At 40.7% G+C, this 22,100-nt stretch overlaps 2 protein-coding genes across 2 annotated transcripts in view; one reads left to right on the top strand and one right to left on the bottom strand.

Moving 5' to 3' along the window:
- The window catches only part of plekhh3 (pleckstrin homology, MyTH4 and FERM domain containing H3), a 51,807-nt gene extending 38,209 nt beyond the window's left edge, over positions 1 to 13,598 (top strand). The window contains exons 6-13 of the mRNA XM_077496088.1: positions 219 to 342; positions 921 to 1,218; positions 4,191 to 4,398; positions 6,416 to 6,543; positions 6,926 to 7,046; positions 7,956 to 8,432; positions 10,243 to 10,434; positions 11,690 to 13,598. Coding sequence (XP_077352214.1) covers positions 219 to 342; positions 921 to 1,218; positions 4,191 to 4,398; positions 6,416 to 6,543; positions 6,926 to 7,046; positions 7,956 to 8,432; positions 10,243 to 10,434; positions 11,690 to 11,845 — 1,704 coding nt within the window. The 3' untranslated portion in view covers positions 11,846 to 13,598. The remainder of the gene's footprint in view (positions 1 to 218; positions 343 to 920; positions 1,219 to 4,190; positions 4,399 to 6,415; positions 6,544 to 6,925; positions 7,047 to 7,955; positions 8,433 to 10,242; positions 10,435 to 11,689) is intronic.
- Positions 13,599 to 14,866: 1,268 nt separating this feature from the next.
- tubg1 (tubulin, gamma 1) lies at positions 14,867 to 21,944 on the bottom strand. Its single transcript, XM_077496079.1, has 11 exons — positions 21,690 to 21,944; positions 21,238 to 21,350; positions 20,734 to 20,901; positions 20,578 to 20,646; positions 19,794 to 19,873; positions 19,589 to 19,715; positions 17,670 to 17,756; positions 16,315 to 16,464; positions 16,094 to 16,246; positions 15,853 to 16,014; positions 14,867 to 15,778 (listed from the first exon to the last, which is right to left on the bottom strand). Exons 1-11 carry the CDS (start codon positions 21,736 to 21,738, stop codon positions 15,581 to 15,583), a joined length of 1,356 nt encoding a protein of 451 aa, XP_077352205.1. The 5' UTR covers positions 21,739 to 21,944; the 3' UTR covers positions 14,867 to 15,580.
- Between the last annotated feature and the right edge of the window lie 156 nt (positions 21,945 to 22,100).

Raw genomic sequence — 22,100 nt, 5'->3', positions numbered from 1 at the left:
ACTGAAACATTTTGACCTGGCTGACTCGGGCGGATAACATATAACATGTCTATCGTGCTGCGGCCGTTTGCCGGGTCATCACTTGACCTCGGCGTCACTTTGAAGGTTGTCAGAGTGGCGGTCCAATCTGCCTCAGACGCACTCAGTCACCTGCTGGGCTAGTTTGGTCGCACGCGTGGTGTAGTGATATGAACTTTCTTTCACCTGTTATCCTTCAGGAAAACAAGTTCAACCCTGAGGTGGTGGAGCACATCTACCAGCACAACCCCATCCTGAAGTACACCTCTGACCCCCTCTACGCCCCACTGTTGCCTTTCCCCTACGGCAGCCTCGAGCACACATGTAAGCCATTTGACGCACACAGACATCATGCATGAGGCCAATGTAGTGTTGTTTGACAGTATTGTGTTAGATTATCCATGTCTTTTGCTTGATGATATATACAATGATAGTTTAAGGAGCATGAGAGTCCAATTAATGAAATGAAGTGCTGCGGGAAGACTCCTCCAGGAAAGTGGTTCTCCTCAGGACCTGTTCTGATTGGCTAATGCCAAATCCTCCACAGCAACGGCCTCGTTCGCTTTTGCCATGTAGTCGTGGCTGCAGAGGATGGAAGAGAAGATGCAGTAACACAGGCCAAAATTCTGTTGTCGGGGAGTTATGCAGGATGAGAGACTATTTGCTTAATAGGTGGACGTTTAACTAAATGTGAGTGTAGGAATAAGTCTCAAATTCTGATTAAAGCATTTATACAGTGATGGACGCTATAATTTTCATAGGAAGGGCATTCTAGCGTAATGCAACCCAAATAGAAACTTGCTGACTTTTTTTAATTTGTCACAGAAAAGGTTGACATTTTTCAGTGCATGTCTTATTTGATGATCACTGATCTTATACGCTGTTGTCTGTAACCATTCCAGACCACCACGGCAAAGGCTACGGCTCGTTGTGCGAGGAGGCCGTCAAGCTCTTCAACGGGCTGCAGCAGCTGGAGTCGGTGCACGACGCCGTGCCCATCATCCAGGGTGTTCTGCAGACCTGTCTGGATCTGCGGCCACTGCGCGACGAGGTCTACTGCCAGCTGGTGAAGCAGACCAGCCACACGCCCGCCCCCTACACCGCCGCCCACCTGCGCTACTGGCAGCTGCTCACCTGCATGAGCTGCACCTTCCTGCCTGGAGCCGCCGTCCTCAAGTATTTGCGATTCCACCTCAAAAGGTATTTGTATACATCTTGTGGACTAAATTCTTCAGCCAAATTTATCAAGTTCATTCACTGATATGGACATTTATGTTTATCAACTGGAATCCAGTCAATCACTGCCATTGACGAATATAAACGTCAAGCACATTTTTGAGGAAAAAGGAAGCAGTTCAAGTAGTGAATGATGAACAGCATGTCAAAAATCCACTGACAGTTAACTCCGGCAATGTGCTACACAAAGAAGCCAGTTGCTATCGCTAACTGCAATGTGTTTCTATTAGGAGTTTTCGCACCATATTTTCTTGGAAACTTTAGGTCAGTTCAATTCAACTGCCGCTGCTATTTGACGTGAGACGGTGGTGAATAGGAAAAAAAATAAGCAGGCGCCAGGATCGCATAGCGGCACTTTAGCTATTGTAGGCTGTGAATTTCCAGTTCTGAATTAGCCCTTCTGCGGCGCACGCTAATCTATGCTATTAGCCCTCTAATCTCCCTCCTCTGCGTTTTCTGTCCCCCCCATCAAACGGTGGCGGGGTCCTTATCTACAGGAGCGATCACGGAGTCAAATAACTTGACGCCTCTTTTTTTTGCTCTCACGCACTTTTTCTCGCCACTCCCTTTGGAAAGCCGCAGCTGGGCAGCGCCAAGGCTGGAGATGGGCATGCGGCCCAGAAAAGCTTCCACATCCACCCCCCCCCCTCCCCACTTCTCCCAACATGCAGTGCCCCCCAGAGAATCTGTGGAGGGAGAAGGGGCAGTGAAAACGGGGCATATGAGGGGATCCCACTGCCTTGCTGGAACATTCCTAATTATGTTTCAGCAGCGGGACAAATTCCCATCCCTGTGGCAGTGTTGTTATTAAAAAGGCCCCGGTTTGAATGCCATTTTTGAATGAATTCTGCACCCCGGCCTCATGTCACGTAAGTGTTTCCTTCCTACTCCATCCCTGATTCTTGTTTAGGCAAGTCTGAGGTCATATTAAACGGGGATTCACTTATTTTTATACTGGTCACGAAGGGTCTGTCTCGTAGAATGCGAGTTGGATGTTCAAAATATGTTGTGTGTAGGTTATGTTCATAGTCTTAGTATAAATGGTGATTTTAGTCAGTGGCATCGAGAGGAAAAAAAAAATTTTTTTGAGACAAATATCCGTTTTGTGTAATGCGTCAGTTATATATATATATATATATATATGTATATATATATATTCCATCCCTGCTTGGTGTTTACACAATACTGAGCTCATAACATCATCACGTTTTTCATTTAATTTCACACCTTACACACTCAAAGGGAAGCTTTATAAGGCCCAACTGAACGCAAGCACACGCACTGGCACGCTCACCAGGGCCTGGCTCGGACTCTTCACTGGGAGGAAGCGGCAGGTCAGCCTGGTTCATAGGAGCGGAAACACCTTTTCCTGTTTGGTGCTCTAAACTCAAAGGCAAACGTGGCTTTGAAGCACTTTTTCACGTCCCCGAGAGCCAACGTCAAAATGTTCTCACATTTTGTCGTTTCGACAGCCCAAAGAAAATAAAACTTCAAAGGAGGTGAGGCGGTAGAGTTGCTCTGTCGCATTCTTAAAAGGGTTTTGGTCACTTTCAACACGACACAATTTGTTACTGCCAAGTTGGTTATATTTTCATTCGGGGAGGTTTTTATAGGGTGAGGATTAAGGAACCATATTTGGCTTCTAAAGAAAAATACACATGATGTGTTCTCCCACCCCATGAGAGCGATTTAAGATCATTATGCCATTGCTATAATAATAAGTTGTAAAAATATAAAAATAATTTTCTGTGATTAAAAAGTAAATGTCACACAAATGACACAGTTGATTATTATTTTTTTGTTTTTGTTTTGTAAGCTACATCAAATGGGATTGGTTGAAAACGATGACTAAAACTCCCTTTTACACAATTAGTTTTTGTTTCCTCTACCAGAGTGGATATGTTTTCATTGCGTTGGGTTTTATTTGTGTGTGTGTGTGTGTGTGTGTGTGTGTGTGTGCGCAACTTTGTGTCTACTTCCTGTAGCGCTTTATAGGACAAGGAACTGTATTTGAGTACTGACCAACCCAATTCTATTGAAGTTGGCCGTTGTGTGAGACATAAAAACGGAATACAATGATTTGCAAATCAAGTTCAACCTTTGTTTAATTGAAAATTGAATACACTAAAAAGACAAGTTATTTCATGTTCAATCTGGTCAACTTTTTTTTTGTTTTTAGCAAATAATCATTAACTCAAGGTTTTATGACTATAACGTTAAAAAAAAGCTGGGATAGGTGGCAAAACGCCTTAGAAAGTTGATGAATGCTCATCAAATACCTTTTTGGAACATCCCACAGGAGAACAGGTGGGTGCCATGATTGGGTATAAAAGGAGCTTCCCTGAATTGCTCAGGCATTCACAACAAAGATGGGGTGGGGCTCACCTCTTTGTGAACCATTGCGTGAGAAAAAAAGTCAAACGGACAATGTTCCTCAACCTACAATTGCAAGGAATTTAGGGATTTCATCATCTACCATCCATAATATAATCAGAAGGTTCAGAGAATCCGGAGAAATCATTGCATGTAAGCGGCAAGGCTGAAAACCAACTTTGAATGCGACCTTCACCACATTGGCTCAGGAACACTTAAGAAAAACAATCTCAGTAAATAGTACATTTCGGTATTACATCTGCAAGTGCATCTTAAGCCTCTACAATGCAAAGCAAAAGCCTTTTATCAACAATACCCAGAAACGCTGCCGGCATCTCTGGGCCCAAGCTCATCTAAGATAGACTGATGTAAAGTGGAAAAGTTTCCTGTGGTCTGATAAGTCCACATTTCGTAATGTTTTTGGAAATTGTTAAACACTTTTGAATTTAAACAGGGGTGTGTAGACTTTTTATATGCATTTTTGATGTTTACTCACCTTTTTTAATCTCGAGTCTATTAAAAATCGGTCTGGCAAATGTAAATTTGTCACAAACCTGTTGCAGGATCCAGAACCAGAGTCCCGAATCGGAGATGGACAACTATGCGTCCTTCATCAGCGAGGCTCTGGAGAAGACCAAGTGTCGTGAGTGCGTGCCTTCCTGGGAGGAGATCCAGATGCTGATGAGCAGGCAGGAAATGCTGTGCACGGTGCACTACCCCGGATCTGGTTGCTGCCAGCTCTACATCAGCTCTCATACCACCGCCAATGAGGTTTGGACTTTAATGTGTTACTACAAGAACACTCCACCACTACTTTTTTATTTTTTTTTTATTTTTTTTTTCAAAGGAATAGAAATCTGTCCAGTACAAAAATACAATGACAGCAATGTGTTAGATTGTGCATCTCTTTTGCTTGATGATATATGCAATGTTAGTTTAAGCAGCATGAGAGTCCAATTAATGAAATGAAGTGCTTGGGGAAGACTCCTCCAGGATGCGTCCTGGAGTTCACTGGAAAATGGCAAGAAAAACTTCAATATGATGAAGAGTGAAACACAATTCCTAGACTTTTGCTAAACTAAACATTTCTAATAATATGATTGAAAATGTCAAAAAGTCAGTGATATTAATAGTGGGAACACATCCATATTGTTTTACATTTGTTAACAGTGTGAATTTCTGAGTTTTTTTTTTTTTTTTTAAACCATTTTCCCGAACCTTACCTCATTCACTGCCAGTCATTATAGAAATTTTTTACATTTCCAATACTCACGTGATATTACATTCAATAATTATATATAAACCGAATCTACCAAATAACAGAATAGACTCCCTACTTTTTGTCCCGTCCCGTTCTTTTATAATTGACAGCAGAAAAATGTAGGTTTGCCAAAATACAGCCATTTCTCCAATGGACTCTGAAACTGTGTTTATTTCCTATAAAATGGGGCAATGATGTCATCTACCGGTGGTTGGGCATCAGTAAAGTTGTTTCTAAGTTTGATATTTACAGTGGAGCATGCTCAGATTCGCCCCCATTTAGCACCGCTCTAAAAAATACAATTGACAAGTATACTTGTCAAAGGCAGTGAATGAGTTTAATTAACAAAAACTGTAACTTAATTAAATCTTCCTTGGCCCATCCTGAACCATTCTATAAAGGAAATCTCTTCATTATGAAATCAGGGAAAACATCAGTCTTGTAGTACTAGACTTAGACTTGTGTTGAGACCTGTAATGGTCCTCACACTTTCCCAGACCTCCTTCTTGTTGTTGTCCTTCAGCTTCTGCTCATTCATTGAACCTCACCTTGTCATTTACTAATTGTTAGCGACTAATAGTCAAGAAGTCTCTGACTGCACGTGCACGGGTGCAAGTGGCGCCTATGAGTACAAAGGAGGGAGAGAATGATGGAGGGTAGGGAGGAAGAGAGAGAGAGAGAACATGCTTTGACTGCAAGGAAAAAAAACAAGGACAACATTCTCTGATTGGTGGAAACTGTGCATTGTTGGATGTAGCAATGTCAGTCCCTCCTAAGAGAATCTTCTCCAAAACACGGCAGATATCACACACACACAAAAAAAAAAACGGATCAGCACCTCAAAGCTGAGGTACTTAACTATACAAAAGTTATCTGGAAAAGTTTAACTGAAAATATTTAAGGTTTTTAAAATCACTTTAGCTTTACTTTTAGACAACAAAATAAAGTTTGCTGCTACACAAATGTGAATTTAACCAAAAAATATTGATTCTAGAAATTTTTTTTCATTGTTTAGTAAAACCCTTGCTTCAATTCACTGGCCTGGGATTAAATTTGGTAAAAAAAAAAAAAAAAAACTTAGAAAGTTGATTGTTCATTTGCAAAACTGCTCTGCAAAGAAAAATAAATATTTCAAGCCTTATAATAATTTGTTAAAATATCAGATCAACGTCGGGACTGACCAATAATGAGTAAATTTGCGAAAAAATATTAAATGGATCAGATTAGGAATGATGGATTAAGAATCAGCCACTAAATATCAGTTGAAATTCAGTTTCAATTTTGCTAATGTGAGGTTTTATTTCACCTTTCTATGAAGGTACACGTAAATATGGTCTCTGCAAAATGATGAAAAATGTACATCATCATTGGTACATATGGTAGCCTTTTTCATGTTGGTAAATCTTTTTCCCAAAAAATAGAACATGATCAAAAGTGAAAACTCTTATTTCATGTATGTTTATTTTATTTTTTATTTTTTATTTTTTGGCGTTTCCCTTCCCCACCCACCGTGTCTGTTCTCCAAAGGTGGTGCAGAGGATGCAGCAGAGGCTCGGCCTGAAAGACAGCAAGAACACGTTTGCTCTGTACGAGCAGAACGCGCTGTGGGAGCAGCCGGTGTCGGGCGGCACGCTCATCGCAGACATCCTCACCAGGTCAGACACAATAAAAGCTTTTCACTGTGCACTGGCTGAACACTTCTTTGTTCATGGAATTGTATTCATTTCTTCTCAACATTCTATTCTCTTCATTTTTCTTGGCCACCCTCCTTCCAGTACCTAGATGTTGGATGTTTTTGTCCAATCAGATTTCTGTGCTGCCAGGTCTATCTGATGTCATTAGTGCTAATGTAACTTCAACTACTGTATATTAGCAGTGGGACTGTTGCTCTGACATTAAAATTAATTGGCATTAAGTCCGGTAAGTCTCTACTGAAGGCCCAGGTACTAAATGTACCTCCCGCTACTGTTTTTATACAGACACAATAAAGTCGTATGTATTGATGGTGATGGGTTCCGGTTGTGATTTCATTTGCAGCATCTCCAGCAAAGAGTGCGAGTCCAAAGGCCAGCGTAAACTGTGCTTCAAACTCTACTGCCTGCTCGATGCCGACAGCATTTCGGTCGACAGCATCGAGTATCTCTTCCTCTTTGAACAGGTAACACTTTAGATACTCACTGGAGACTTTATTAGGTACTGTACATCTGCGGGCTGCAATTCAAGAGGCTCTATTTTTGATTGACGCTATCAGGGAGGTATTGTAACAATGTGGTGTTATTGTGGTTGAGTTAGTTAGTTGGGATTCCAATATTAATTCATCAGTTGCTAGTTATTGTTCTTTTTCTGGCAAGTGAGATTTTGGCTGCCTAAAATATACCTAAAAACTCACCAATTTAAGTTTTTTTTTAGGGTCTGAAACAGGAGCGAGAACATCATTGTTCTGTTTTCTTTTTAGTAAGTCCCATTACTACTAAGCTATTTTGAGAACAGTCTTGTTGGCTACTCATGTTCCCCTCGGGGCTAACTAGTACCCACTAGCACCATCTAGTTGTTTATTTTTTTTAGGACAATGCACATTTAATAAACAGAGCCAAAATGCACCTATGTTTGCATTCTCTTTCATCTTGCTCCCTCCTTCCTCCTCCTCCGTGCGTAACTGCTCACTCCTCCCATCGCTCTGCTCGCCGCAGAGAAAAAAAGTGAATTGGTGGCAATTAACTTCAAAGAGGCTACTCGTTTACTCAACTCTGCAAACCGCTAATCATATTTTGCTCTACTTAGAAGTTCCTTCAGACAAAAAGAACAGCTCATTAGCAGTGACAGCCAGTATTAGCGGTTATTGAAAGCTTGACGTTTGAAAACCACGTCAAACCAGTAATTCACGATCACGTGAAAAGATGATGCAATTCATGTCGAAAAGCCACTCGTTCAATTCAAGCCATGCAGTGAGTCAGCGTCCCTCACGACGTGTTTCATAGTTCTAGCGGCAAATAATTTGCCTTCACAGGCCCTTGAGGTTTCGCAACTAGAACAGGGTGCGGTCAACAGACATTATTTGAACCCGCAGTGCCACGAGATGGTGATCCGCGGCCAGCTGCCCGCCTGCGAGGAGGACCTCCAGACGTTGGCGGCCCTCCGGCTTCAGGCCGTCATGGGGGACTTCAGCACGCACGCGCCCTGCCCGCCCCTGGACGAACTCTTCCCCAGCCACGTGCTGGAAGCCCACGTCCTCGTTGCCCAGGCGCTGCCGCCCTGCCAGGTGGCGGCGCCGACGGGCTGCCCCGCCGCGCAGCGCTTCCCCACGGGCCTGCTGGCGGGGGCGCTGTGGAGCCACACGGCGGCGGCGCACAAGCAGAAAGTGGAGGAGGACCTGCGCCTGCGCAGCCGCGTCAAGGAGGAGGCGGCGGCCGTCATGGGAGCCATCTTGGAGCGCTGGAGGAGCCTGGCGGGTTCCAGCTGCAGGGACAGCATGGCCGCCTACCTGGCCATAGCGCGCCAGTGGTCCGGCTTCGGATGCACGCTGTATGAAGTCGACTTCTACATTGTGAGTACATGCTGTTGGTATCGTGTCATTGCCGGGGATCGAACCTGCGGCCCTTTGCTCACAGGCTACATTCCGAACTCCTTGATTTATCTTTGTGGTTTGTTCAGTTAACAGACTCGTGTTTAAATATTTAAACAGTTAAAGCACGTTAGCATGATAGTGATCGCTGTCTTTAGAGTTGTGCAATTCATCAAAATTCAATTACAATTTCAGTTACACTTCACATTTACAAAATAAGCATAATTGTAAAAAACAAAACAAATCCAACACCAACTCCAAGTTTTTACCAACATAAATGAATAAATATATATTATAAATTCTGTTTGTCCCAAAAGGAACTTACATAATTATAGTGTTTCCATTTCTTTTAATTGGTCTTAATATTTTTAAATGTGTAAACATTTTTTTTGTTTTGTACCAAAAAAACAAGTGATCATCCTACTGGACTGTGCACAAGCTGCACTCCAACCTCCAGTGTTTGCCAACAAATAAATAAATAAATAAAATATTGTTAGAAATTGTCCAATTGTCCAAAAGGAACTTACATAATTATAGTGTTTCTATTTTTTTAATTGGTCTTAATATTTTTAAATGCTTGACTATTTTCTTGTTTTGTACCAAAAAATAATTGTTTGAATAATCGTGATTTCAATTATTGCAAGAATAATCATGATTATTATTTTTCCCCATAATCGAGCAGTCCCAGCTGTTGTATATTTCGTTTTAAAACATTGATATTTAGTTGTTTTAGTATTTAATGTGTTAATTTACATAGCCGTTGTGCTGACATGGCTGAATTAGATTTTTGTGACTTTTTAATACTTTGTAGTTTTACATGAACACGATTGTAATTACACTATTATTAATATTGATAGTAGTCCTAATTTTTAATATATATTTTTTTTTAATATAAGGTTTGGATTTTAGGTTTTAAGTGCTATAGAAAGTTTGCAATATGCTTATCATAATGTTGGAATTACCATTTTTTAATTAATGGTTGTCTTTTATCTGAAATAATATCAAATCATAATAAAAAAAAATCTGTAGCACTGAAACAGTATAAAAATACTGCTCAAGCCATCCATTTTTTTAAATTTTTTTTTTAGTTATTACCATTGTAGTCAGTTTCAGTTCTTCAGAAAGGAGAACATGAATTGATTTGCGTATTTAAATGGTAAAAGGTGCTTTGTGGAGTTTGCCACTGTTTTAACTCACGACTGCCACCTCTGGCCCAAAGCATAATTGCAGCCTCTGTGTCAAGCTCGTGCATGATGCGCGTGAGTACATGCACTCGAATGAACTCTTCGTTTTTCTTGTCTGAGCTGAAGTTTGGACTGTCCTCGAAGCCAGCCTCTTGTTTGTTTGTTTGTCCCCCCCCCCTCCCTGTTTCCATCCCAGTTGTACCGTACGCTAACACTAGATGTCTGTGGGGACGAGCGTACTGTCACCCGCCACCACTCCACCCCTCCCCACCCCCAAGAAAGTGTTCGCCTCAAACACTCCACACTAAAGCGAAGATACAAGCTAATAGGCGCAGTTAAAAAGTCTGGTCTCTTTGTACTCATTAACATTTTAAACTCCACAGTGCACCTTTAAAGAATATTAACATTAATATCACATCACATTAACATCAAGCTGTAGTAATGTAACATGCCCTTCACTGCATGTTTGTCATGCTGACAATCTGCGTTGCGTTAATATCTCAGCATTCGCACGCAATGACTCAGGGCAGTGCCACTTATCGTTGCACAAAGAGGATACGCAGATGTTGCCTTCAAGGTCACGCTGACATTTTGAGTGTCCCCTCCAGAGTTCAACGGGGAGTTTTTCCCAGAAGTTGTGGTTGGGGGTGGCGGCCAGCAGCGTGTCTCTGTATCGCCAAGGAGAGGCCGAGGCCCTCGAGTCGTTTCCCTACGGGCAGATCTGCTCGTACGGCGTCTCTGACAGCAACACGTTCAAGATCAGCGCCGGCGGCCGAGACATGCTCTTCGAAACCAACAAGGTAACCAGCGGATGGATGACCACTTCAAAAACAAACAAACAAAAAAAAAAAGCTTCAAACGCAGAATGTTGCACTGCCGTCACCATTATAGCGAGAAAAATCTGATCAGTATTATCACCATCTTGCTGCAAGTGACATGTTAGGGAGTTAGTTGTGCCACAGGTCAAAACACTGATGAGAGTCTCAACTCCACTTTATTTATAAAGCACTTGAAAACAAGCAGTGCTGTATACAAAGTGCTGTACATGGAACAGAAATCGGGCATGCACTAAAGATAAGTAAAACAAGAACAAAAGAAACAGATATTGTAAGTATACAAGTAAATAAAGTTTACATCAGTAAATTAATAAGAAGTAGGCGAGTGAATAAATCAATAAATACAATAAATAAACACCAAAACAATGTTAAGTCAAAGCGATAATCCTCAAAAAATACAAAAGTATCTAAAAATGCAAATAAAGACATCATCTAAATTATTAGATAAAAATTCAAAACTAGACAAAAAGAAAAATACGACAAAAATACAAATGCAAATATATTCCTGTAAAACTATTGGAAAATACAGTAATGTGCGGAATATTAGACAGATATTAGATTAAGAATTTAAAATAAAAAAATAAAAAAAAGATAAAAAATGCACAAAAATGATGGAAGAAAAATACATTATATCGACATTACTAGACCTAAACCAAGATATTCAGATATTCACAAATATTAGAAAAAAAAATGTAGAACTATTCGATGAAAATTCACAGCTTAGCTTACAAATTCAGAAATATCACAACATTTTTTTTAATAATACAATAAAAAAAATATTAGAAATATTAGGGGGAAAAAATGACTAAGATGGAAGAAAAATAAATATTTGAAAATAAGAGATGGAAATGGGGGGGAAAAAAGTTGGCAGAAAAGTACAAAAAATCTTACATTAAATTTAGAAGTATAACATTTTATATAAAAACACACAAATATTAGAACACGTATTATTAGATGAAAGATATCAAACTTGAAAATAATAAAAAATAGACAAAAAAATTAAAGTCATACAAAAACATCTAAAAAATAAAACATTGCAAAAACAAACAAACAAAAGAGGACATCCACTTTCTTGCAATCTCTCTGAATCTAAGTTCCAAACAAATAATGAAGAAATCTTCTTGGATCAGAACATATACGGGTCCATTCAGGGAGCGACCCCGTAAATGTTGCCTTTCATCAAATGGTCATCCTGAAGGCGTGTTTGTGTCCGTTCCAGCTGAGCGAGATCACGCAGCTGATGAACGCTTACTTCAACGCCACCCGTCTGCAGCGAGGCAAAGGCGACGCCGTCAAGATCCGCGACGGCACGCCCGTGACCTTCCGCCACCCGTCGGGGCCCGCCCTGCTGGAGCTGCCCTCGCACCCCGTCTAAGATGGCCGCCGCCCACTCGGAGCGGGGCCGTCCTCCGAGCTGGACCATGAACAACTTCCGCATCTGCTTTCCGTCTCGGGCCGGTTTGGTTGACGTTCCTCGTCATCCCTGCTTCCGTCGAACCTTCATCAAGGAGTTTTGCGTTAGCGCACGAGTGTGAACTTGGAACTGGAAACAGATGTTGCGCCTTTGCAGCTCAAGTCACCTTGGCTCATTCTCCTTCTTCTTCTATGGTTTCTCGCCCATTCGTCCCTCACGCGTGCTTGGGCTTCGACTGATGCCGCTCCAGCTCAGCACAGCGTTGCTTCCAATGATGAAACTGGTACCTTGACTGAAGAGCTCGACCGTTTTCCAGTCGTCCGTCTTTCTGGCCGTACACTCATTTGATTCTGGTTTTGGTTTTGCTTCCACCAACAAACACGCATATGCACTCAAATACAAACACACTTCATTTTCATATTGAGTCATTTGTGTAGGTGAACAAATAAACATTTTTTTTCCCTCAATGTCTTAAATGCACACAAGTGCACCTTTATCCCGTTAGCATTGCAGTTAGCAACGTTCCCTCAGGTGCGACATTGGATGTTCAGTTGTGTTGATAATTCGGCATCCACTGGCACTTCTTTTGTTTCGAATGACGTTTGAATTCAACTACGGTCAGTTGGCTTTTACTTTACATACTCCAAATTGCTTTAAGGATGTCCTCATTCAACATCAGTTTGTTTTCTTTTTAAGGACACTTGTGGGTTGGAGAAAAAAAAATGTTCAAAAGACATCCCTGTTCTGTTCTGAGATGTTCCAAAAATATTCACAAATTGGGCCAGCGTGTCAATGGATGAGCACCAGTTGCATGCAAATGTGACAAGGGTCGGAAAGGTCTTGACATTGGTTAGCCTCACACACCCACACACAAAAAAAACACTTCACACACAAACACACATGTATACAAAGCAAAAATGTACACACGTTCCAGGAAAGCAAACGAAGCGACGGCAGAGAAACGGATGATGCGAACGTTTGTGAAGCGCTCGCCTGAAGTATTTGATCCCTTCCATGCTGACATTTTGTTTTGAATTCATCAGAGGCCTTGATTGTCCTTTTTGGTTTGTTTGTTTGTTTGTTTGTTCGACATGTCCTGGAAGAAATGTCAAGCTTGTGATAGAAATGCGTTCTCTTGATGTTGAACGAAGCCAGCCTGACAGTTTTCATCAATGTGACCTGTCTTGAGTGTTTTTGTTCAAAGTTGATCCCAGAGCCAAAAAAATGTTGCCAAGTTGTAGGATGGACCAAAGGTTTTTGTTTTGTTTGGTTTTTTTTTTTTTTTTTTTTTGCTACATAAGGATCCCTTCTCCCTTGCCCCACCTTCCATTTTTCGATGAAAGTGTTAAAGTGTACTTGAGGAGAGATTTTTGTGGCGCTAATTGTGCAGTCCAAGTTTGCCATGTGACAAGACCTGCAAAAAAAAAAAAAAAAAGTTAAGACAAACGCCAGCAGCAGCTTGTTCCATATCAGTTGAATCTGCAAAAACGTCGACTGCTTGGCAGCTGCAGGCAGCTTAGGGATGATGTAGCACAACAACAACAAGAAAACAAAGCCTGTTTTGTTTTATATTCACTTTGTACGCTGCATGGTACCTTTATCTAATGTGTGTGTGTGTATAGTTGATTGCACTATTTTTTTTAAACTAACTTGGAAGTGCAATAAGACAAATACTGTATTGTAATTATTAATAAAAAGAAAACACACCATTGTATCAGATTTTACGGGTTTGTTTGTATGGGCACATTTCATTTGAATACGTCAAGTTGCTCCCTTGTAGTTTTTGTGCTTTTGACATTCTTAAACACTTTTTTTTTTTTTTTTAATTGTGCCGAACATTAGATCAATTAAACCTATCTGATAATTATTTGGTTGGTTATGTAGCAGAGGGTGTTAAGCAATTTCAGCTGTATTGCTGTTAATGAAATTTACAATAAGTGCACTAGAGTGAGAACAATGAGAACAGGACTGGTTTTACATGTGGAGGTCATTCCAAGTTTCTTCCTCTTTGGCTGGTTTTCCACTAGTGCTAGTTTTAGCGTGAGTCATTAGCACTACTGGCAATATGAGGTGATTGCTTAACCGTACAGAAGTTGCGCAGTTTGTCCAACTTCTGTCGGATGGCACATCCACACGTGCCGTAGCAAGAAGAGCTGACGTGTCTCCCAGCACAATCTCCAGAACGTGGAGATTTCAGGAGACTGGAAAGTCCTCAACTCATCAGCAGGACCGACAATCTGCTCCTTTGTGCTAGGTGGAACAGGTTGAAGCTGCACCGCTCAAGCTGTCCAGAATAAGCTCCAGTTCAATACAGTACCTATCAAGAGGAAAAATGAGGTACACCAGACCCAAAAACAAAGAGCTGACAGTAAGCATTAAAAAAAGCCTGAGCTGCAAGGACCCCCAGGTAATGCCACGGCACATCGAGGCAGTCATTAAGGCAAAGGCATTCTACTACTGAAGATTGACATAGTTTTAAAATTATACCATCCACCCATTGCTTTTTTTTTTTTCATGCAAAACACTGGGAAGTGTGCATGGTGATTTCTTCACAGTATTCTAATTTCTTGAAATCCTGTTTTCATGGGGTTTATGAGCTGAAGGCCACAACTATGTAAAGATAAATACTTGAAATCAGTTAAATTGTGGGCCTGATCTATAATTATGCGTTTGACTTTTTGAATGGAATTAGGGAAATTATTCGACTTTAAGATATTCATTTTTAATATACACAAAAACTACAGAAATAATGACCTATCTCCATTGTAGCTTTTGTGCTTTAACCTTAAAATATGCAAAATGTTTTAGAACTGTACAAGTTAAAAAAAATTTGATTAAAAACAAAATTTATAGAAAAAGATGTATACAGTTCATGCAGTACAAACAAGCATATGTAGTTTGTTTCAAGGCTGATTCTAATATTTGGCAGGATACCATTGATTTAAAAAACAAAACAAAAAAAAAACCTGAAAGTGAAAAAAAAACTTTTTCAGTCCTTTATGCTTTGCTTGCAATAAAATAAAATTTGTTTACATACACAACATACACCAAGGGAGAAATATCGGTTAAAAAGGCTGACTGGGAGAAGGAAGGGGAAAAAAAAAAAAAAATTAATAGGCACAGTAAAATTAAAATGTTTTGGTTTTACATTGTGTGAACCACAGAAGTATGCAATTCCATAGACAACTCATTTTTTGTACATTTTAAATAGGCCCAACAAGCAATGTTTCATTAAACATTTCACATACGCTCACTGGTCACATTATTATTAGGTACACGTCTGATTAACCATTTTGCTGACATCAGTCTTAAAAAAGTATCGCTATCATCACAATGTGAATGTGGCCATTAAGTGTATGTTCTATATGTCGAAGCAGAACCTGATTTCATATTTTAAAGACATTCTACAACCACAAGGTTGTCGCTTATTGTTTCAAGACTTTTTTTTTTTTTTTTTTTTGCATGCAACCAGACATTTTCACTGGTTTGTGGTTCCCCATCATGCATTGCGTCATCACTCCCGAGGTCGCGCTGAGGGGGACGGTTTGCCGAAAAGCGCACAATACGTGGAAACGGGTAAAAAGAAGGCAAGAAGTTGTGTGTGTGTGTGTGTGAGTGCTGTGAAACACGAGACATAATTGGACACTCATTTGGAGTCACTTCCTGTTTCGTTTATGGGACAAGGGCCGCCTGCGTTCACTGCTCCTGCGTTCCCCAGGAGATGTAGTCGGGCCTGGTGGCGGCGCTGTACTCGTCCACCAGCTGCTGCACCACCTCGCGCGAGTTGTCCATCTCGTCAAAGTTGTCCTTGAAGATGTCCTCCTTGCGGAACTGCTCCAGGAAGGCCCCGCGCTTCCGCAGCTTGTCGTACTGCCGGCACGTCCGCTCGAACAGCTGCGACGGGGGACGCAATCACACTCAACGAAAATGCTGCGTCATATGCATTTGCACGTTGAGGTGAGACTTACGGAGGAGATGCTGGTGTGATTGGCCATCATCAGGCCGCTGACGCGGTGGGCGGACGGCAGGTACGGCGACTTCCTGGACAGCGCCACCTGGATGCTGGCGGGACCCCAAGGGATGAAACTGGCCAGTTTTCGCTCGCGGATCCTCTGGAGGCTTTTGTGCACCTGAACACGAGACGCTGCAGCTCAAACGCCACTGGACTAAAACGACTTTGATGAGGGAAAAAAAAAAAAAAAGGTGTACCTGCGTGGGGTCCACCTCCCCCTGGATGATGTTGAGGATGGCGATGTAGCAGTGGCTGGGCTGGCGCTCTCTGCCCGTGGACACCATCACGTTCTTGGGCTGCAGGAGCCTCCGCATCACGTCCAGCACGGTGGTCTTCCTCACGCTGGCCACCTGCGCGGGGACACGCACATTAGTACAGCGAGGAACCGATCCTACGACCGGCGGCGGGCTCCACTCACCGATTGGTCGGTGGTGAGCGGCGTGTAGCCCGTCATCAGGAAGTGGAGTCGCGGCGTGGGGATGAGCGAGGCGATGAGGCCGATGAGGTCGTTGTTCATGTATCCCGGGTAGCGCAGGGTGGTCGTGCTCGCCGACATGATGGTCGACACCTGTCATGGCCGACATGTTAGTACGAACTATGGGCATGAATCGCTAGGGCTGCTTGAATATGGACAAAAATAATAATCACGATTGTTTTCGCAATAATTTAAATCACTATCATTCAAACGATTACTTTTTGGTACAAAACAAGATAATGTTTATGCATGTAAAAATATTAAGACCAATTAATTAAAAAAAATAAAAAATAGAAACACTAATTATGCAAGTTCTTTTGAACCAAATAAAATGTATAATAATATATATTTATAATTATATATTTATTTATGTTGACAAAAACTTGTTTTATTTTTAAGTACAAAAGAAAATGTTTAAAACAAAAACATTTTAAGACCAGCGTTATTATAGTTTTGGAATTTTTCATTTTAGTTATTTCGTTTTGAGTATTTTTTTACATTTAGTTAGTTTAATAAATAATTGTAGTTATTTAATAAATGCTCCATTTTAGTTAGTTTCAGTATTAGTTTTTTTATTTTATTTTTTTAACTGTGTATATTACTTGTGTGCAATATTTAAAAAAACAACAACAAAAAACACCATGGAGCGGCGTCATCTGAAGGTGTTTTTCTATTGGCTGCTCCCTAGATGACATCACTTCTGTGTGACACACTTTCAAACGACCTTATTCCCATTAATATAAAAATAAATCTACTTAAAATCACATTTAAAATCATCCCAAAAGGCTCATGCATTAAATTAATTACCAAAGACTAAACGGACATTTTTGCCATAATTATAATTAGTTTTGTAAACATAAAATGTAGTTTCAGTTTTTGTTTTTTTAAAAAGCATTTCCATTTTTTTTCATTTGTTAATGAAATGAAATGTTTCTGGAATTTTAGTTTTAGTTCTTTCGTTAGTTTTAGTTAACTAAAATAACCTTGTTTAAGACAAAATTCATTGGAACACTATAATGATGCAAGTTCCTTTTGGATGAAAAAAAATTAGTTATTTTAAAAAATTTAAAAAGTGCAAATGTAAACAAGATGCTAATTCTGTAATTGTGGAGTATATTTGAAATTGAATTTCAATTAATTACACCGCCCTATGAATCGCTAACAAATATTTTTTACAATCCAGGATTCCATTTTGACATCTCAAGTGCTGCTAACTAACACTCAAAATGGCTTCCCCAGCAACATATTAGCTCTACATTGAATAGTTTTGCCAATTGTTGGACGTCGCGCTCGCTCACCAGCTGGTTGATTTGTGAGAAGGAAGGGTTCTGGATGTGCAGCCGGTCTGTGGCGATGCGATTCAGCGCCGTGTTGTCCAGCACCACCTGGTGAGTGACACAGACGAGACGTGAGGACAAAAGGCACGCAAACATGGCTGACGGTCAAAAGGATGACATAAAAGATGGCGTGTCATCAACTGTTAGGTGCCGAATATCGGCTTGTCACGTCAATTATGAGAGAAATGCAAAGTTTAGGCAGTTTAGGTATCCGACATGGGAACAAAGTATTGAGTATGAGTAGAAGTCATAGTAGAGGTTTATTTGAAAAGTGTATGCTGCGTATATTATTAAAACTGCAATGCAGGCACTTCTGCATTCAAAGGCAGTTACGCATGTTAAGCTAATTTTAGGTGCCATGCGTACTAAACTACCATATTACAATTTCACCCATGAACGTTTATGCAGTTTAGTCATGTAAGTGCTGTGTTGTGTTCAACAGGCTGTAGAAACATAGATTCAATCGCAACAGATAAAAGATACACAACCGATATGACAGTGTAGCAAACTGTTTTACATTTTATTGTTGAGTGTTGCTGTCGAGGGGTTGTAATGAGCGTGGCAACCATAATTACTGCCATTTAGTAGCTTGTAAACACATCACTTGTTTGCACTAGTTGAAACCGGACTAGCAAGTGAGATAAAACTGTTGTGTGGCCTTCATGACTTGCTGGTATATTTTGTCCAAAATACGGCCGGCCATACTGTAGCTTCTTTTGTTGTCAGTTCACTGACCAACAATACTGATCTTCATGATCCTTCGATGATGCAACAAGAAGGTGACGGGTGTCAATATGGTGGTGCCTGCTATGCTTTTTTATTGCAGTGAGTTGAGAACTAGGGATGTAACGAAAAGTGCAATATTGTGATATCAAAACTGCCACAATATCGTCATCGTCATGTCCACAACATTTAAAAGCAGCACATCTGTTAAAAAAAAAAAAAAAAAAAAAAAAAGTCAGATTGATTTCCGTTTGTGCAGTTCTAGCACCCTCTCATGGCTAGTTTTTTTTATTTTGTGCAATTTAATTTTCATTCGGGATGTTTTGGCCCTTCTCTGTTTAAAATCTATACTAATTGTCAGATGAAGGTGAACGTAATATGCTTGTGAAGCAAGTCAATATGTGGAGGAACTCAATGTGTGTGTGCATTAACAAGTAAGTGCCACAATCTTATTATTATTATTATTATTATTATTATTAGAGATCGTATGTGGTTTATATGCAATTGCGGTTATGTACAAAAGCACAATATTGTGATTTTTTTAGTATGTGCTTTTATTTTTACAATATTGTGACCTTTTTTAAATTTAGCCAAACTCCCCACAATATCGTGACCTTCATATCGTAATAATATCGTATTGTGATGTTTGGATATCATTGCATCCCTATTGGGAACATAACCATTTTATATTGCGTACATTTGTAACATTACACAATCAATAAAATATTTGAATAATAGTAGGCCTTTTTTTTTTTTTTTTAATTAAAAAAAAAACAAGTGTTCACTTGTTTGTTGCTTCAAACAAAGCATATGTAGGAATGGAAGAATGGTGATTTGTTGTGACTGTATGCTCCCAATAACGTGTAAATACATTTTTTTTTAATGTTTTAAGTGTCCCAAAGACGTATTTATACGTTTGTTTGGTTTTGTAACTAAAGAAATCGTGTCAAGGACTTCTTTCATGAAATGATAGCATGTGTGCCAACTTTGTAAACTGCCCACACACATGATAGGCGAGCATGCAGACTGACCCTCCAATTCCACAAGAGCATGAGACCAAAAAATTAGATTAGTCTAAGGACATTAACTGTCCTTTTCTTCTCCTGGAAATAAAAAAAAAAAACACATTCTCAGTACTAAGACAATATTTGTCTTACCACACAGTCGGCATTCTGCGTGAGCCTCTTGAGGGTCAGCAACGAGTTGTACGGCTGCACCACTACGTCGCTCATTTCGTCCTGGTTGGGGAAGACCGAGTAGGTCTGCACCAGCTTCTTTGGGTACCTGGTGATAACAACAGGATCCTCGTGAGGACATACACATTTTGATTTATATTCCGCATCCATGTTTGTGTCTTTGGACCTGTCGTTGAGCTTTTCAAGCAGGTAGGAGCCCAGACCGGAGCCCGTCCCCCCAGCGATGGAATGACACAGGACAAAACCCTGCGAGGGAATCAAAGTTACTCATACTCAGCAGCTGCAGGCTTATTATCACACGTGCACAGCTGGTAAAAAATGTATACAACCTCCCTGCATGTAATACCTGCCTTCTACTTGGGCCTTAGCTATTAGCGCCGCACTTATTACACACCGCACACTGCCAACATACACACACTCGTTCGGCCACACCTCAGACTCACACACACGCGTACACTAAATGGTGGTGATGTGGGGTCGAGAATGCGAGCGTCTTACAGAAATTGCAGACATTAGTGAGGAAATGGTTGTTATTTGACAAGGCGGGCAGCTAAAAAAAGCACACACAAAAAAAGAGCTAAGAATAATAATTTCAAAAGGAAGCAACAGCCCCGTTTACTGTACTACAGGCCATTTTCAATCTTGATTGAATCAACCTGAGTCGGAGAAACGCAACTTGCCTAGTCAGACAAGTATAATCATATTTTGCAAATATTTACTAAAATGTATCATTTAATGATTTCATTTGTGGAAAAAAAAAACCTGACAAAACAAGTCAACCTCATTTTACCCTCATTTGTTGTGAAGAATACAATTGAACATTTCAAAAGCGGTTAAGAAAATGGATGGGAGAGAGGGAAAAAAATAAAATAAAAATAAAGACTCCTCCCTACTAAACTCCAACACACCCATTGCCACTCTTGATGTTACTACGATATGCAAAAACTTGCCTCCAGACTGTCACTCCCATCTGCCTCGCGGTCAATGATGTCGAAAATGTCCTCTTGGATTTTTTTCCCCTGCAAGAAAAAAAAAAAAAAAGTTACACGTGTAAACTATTTCCTCAGAGCGATCAAAGACATTTATGTCCTGATAAAAGTGCTCACCTGCGAGTACCCACTGGCCCAGTTGTTCCCAGCCCCTCCGCCATGCTCGGACAGGTAGATATTTTCGGGGTTGTACAGGTTGGCATAAGGAGAGTTGAGGATGGAGTGGATCACTCGAGGTTCCAGATCCAGGAGGACGGCGCGGGGGATGTAGTGCTCGTCATCGGCCTGCCATGAAACATAAACAAAGTGGAAAACTAAGTAAATATAGGGTTTGCAAGTGTGCTATCATTTCTGAAATCCTGCAAAGGGCATATTACGTTTTATTTTAAAGTGTGAAAAACAATGCATTAGGTCTCCTTTACTGTGTGTTCAGGTGACAGCAACATAAACACTCTTGGGTCAACTAATGCTTTATTCTTCTCTCCTGATGCCATCTACTGGATTGCTGCGCCATTGCACCCATGCAACAATTAGTTCTGCACATCTGCACAATATTCAGAGAGCCTTTTCAAACCTTTTCGAAGAGAACACCACCATTTACGTTACATGCAAAGCACGTACCTGATAGAAGAAAACATCTTTTCTGTCGGTCCCTTCGGTGGCAAACTCCTCGACGATGCCCTCCGGACTGATTCCATGCTCTGCACATAGCTGCTTCCAAAACTCAAAGCCGACTGCAAGCAAACACAAAAGAGCAAATACATTTAATACACACTCAACACGACATGTGCAATTAAAAGTAGTTAACTTGTGACACTGGATTTCACGCTTGGCATCTGTGCATCATCTACCATCCTTAGAGGAGTTGACTTCTTTGGAAGCAGAAGGTAAAACCCTTATTACAGCTTAGTGAAGCTATTAAATTGAGTGTTAATACATTTGATGACAATATTTTGGTTACTTCAAAGGATGACAACGAGAGAACAACCGATCTGTGCAAGCTAACCCAACTGGACGTAACGGCTGACTCCACCGCGTAAATTGACGTATCGTCGTTTTGTTCCCACACGTACTTTGGTTCCCGCACTGTCCAAGCTGTAGCGTTATAATTTCCCGAGGCATCTTGGACGGCGTTTTACTTAGCCAGCGTGCTAACCCTTCGCGTATTTAGCTCGCGTGCTAGCCTGCTTCCCGCTTGGTGCTGATGTGACGCTTGAAACGGACTTCTTCGTTTCTTTTATAAAGGCAGTAAAGGTAACACAACCCCCAGAGGCGAACTTTGGTATAACGATGCCAGCTAATGGACTTTGCCGTCCCTACTTGCATACGTTTTGAAATGACTACAATTATTTTTGACAAAAATTTAAAGCGACGTCGAAGTATTTTCACGTTTCATTTTTTGTTCATGATAAAAGGCATCAAAGTACTGCACAACAGTACTAGTACATTTCGTTGCATTCAGGGGTCACGAGAGAACCGTGCAT

This window comes from Festucalex cinctus, chromosome 1, assembly GCF_051991245.1.
Source record: "Festucalex cinctus isolate MCC-2025b chromosome 1, RoL_Fcin_1.0, whole genome shotgun sequence".
In the NCBI taxonomy this organism is placed as follows: Eukaryota; Metazoa; Chordata; class Actinopteri; order Syngnathiformes; family Syngnathidae; genus Festucalex; species Festucalex cinctus.
Note: the sequence above shows the minus strand (reverse complement) of the source record. Positions and strands in the feature narration are given on the sequence as shown.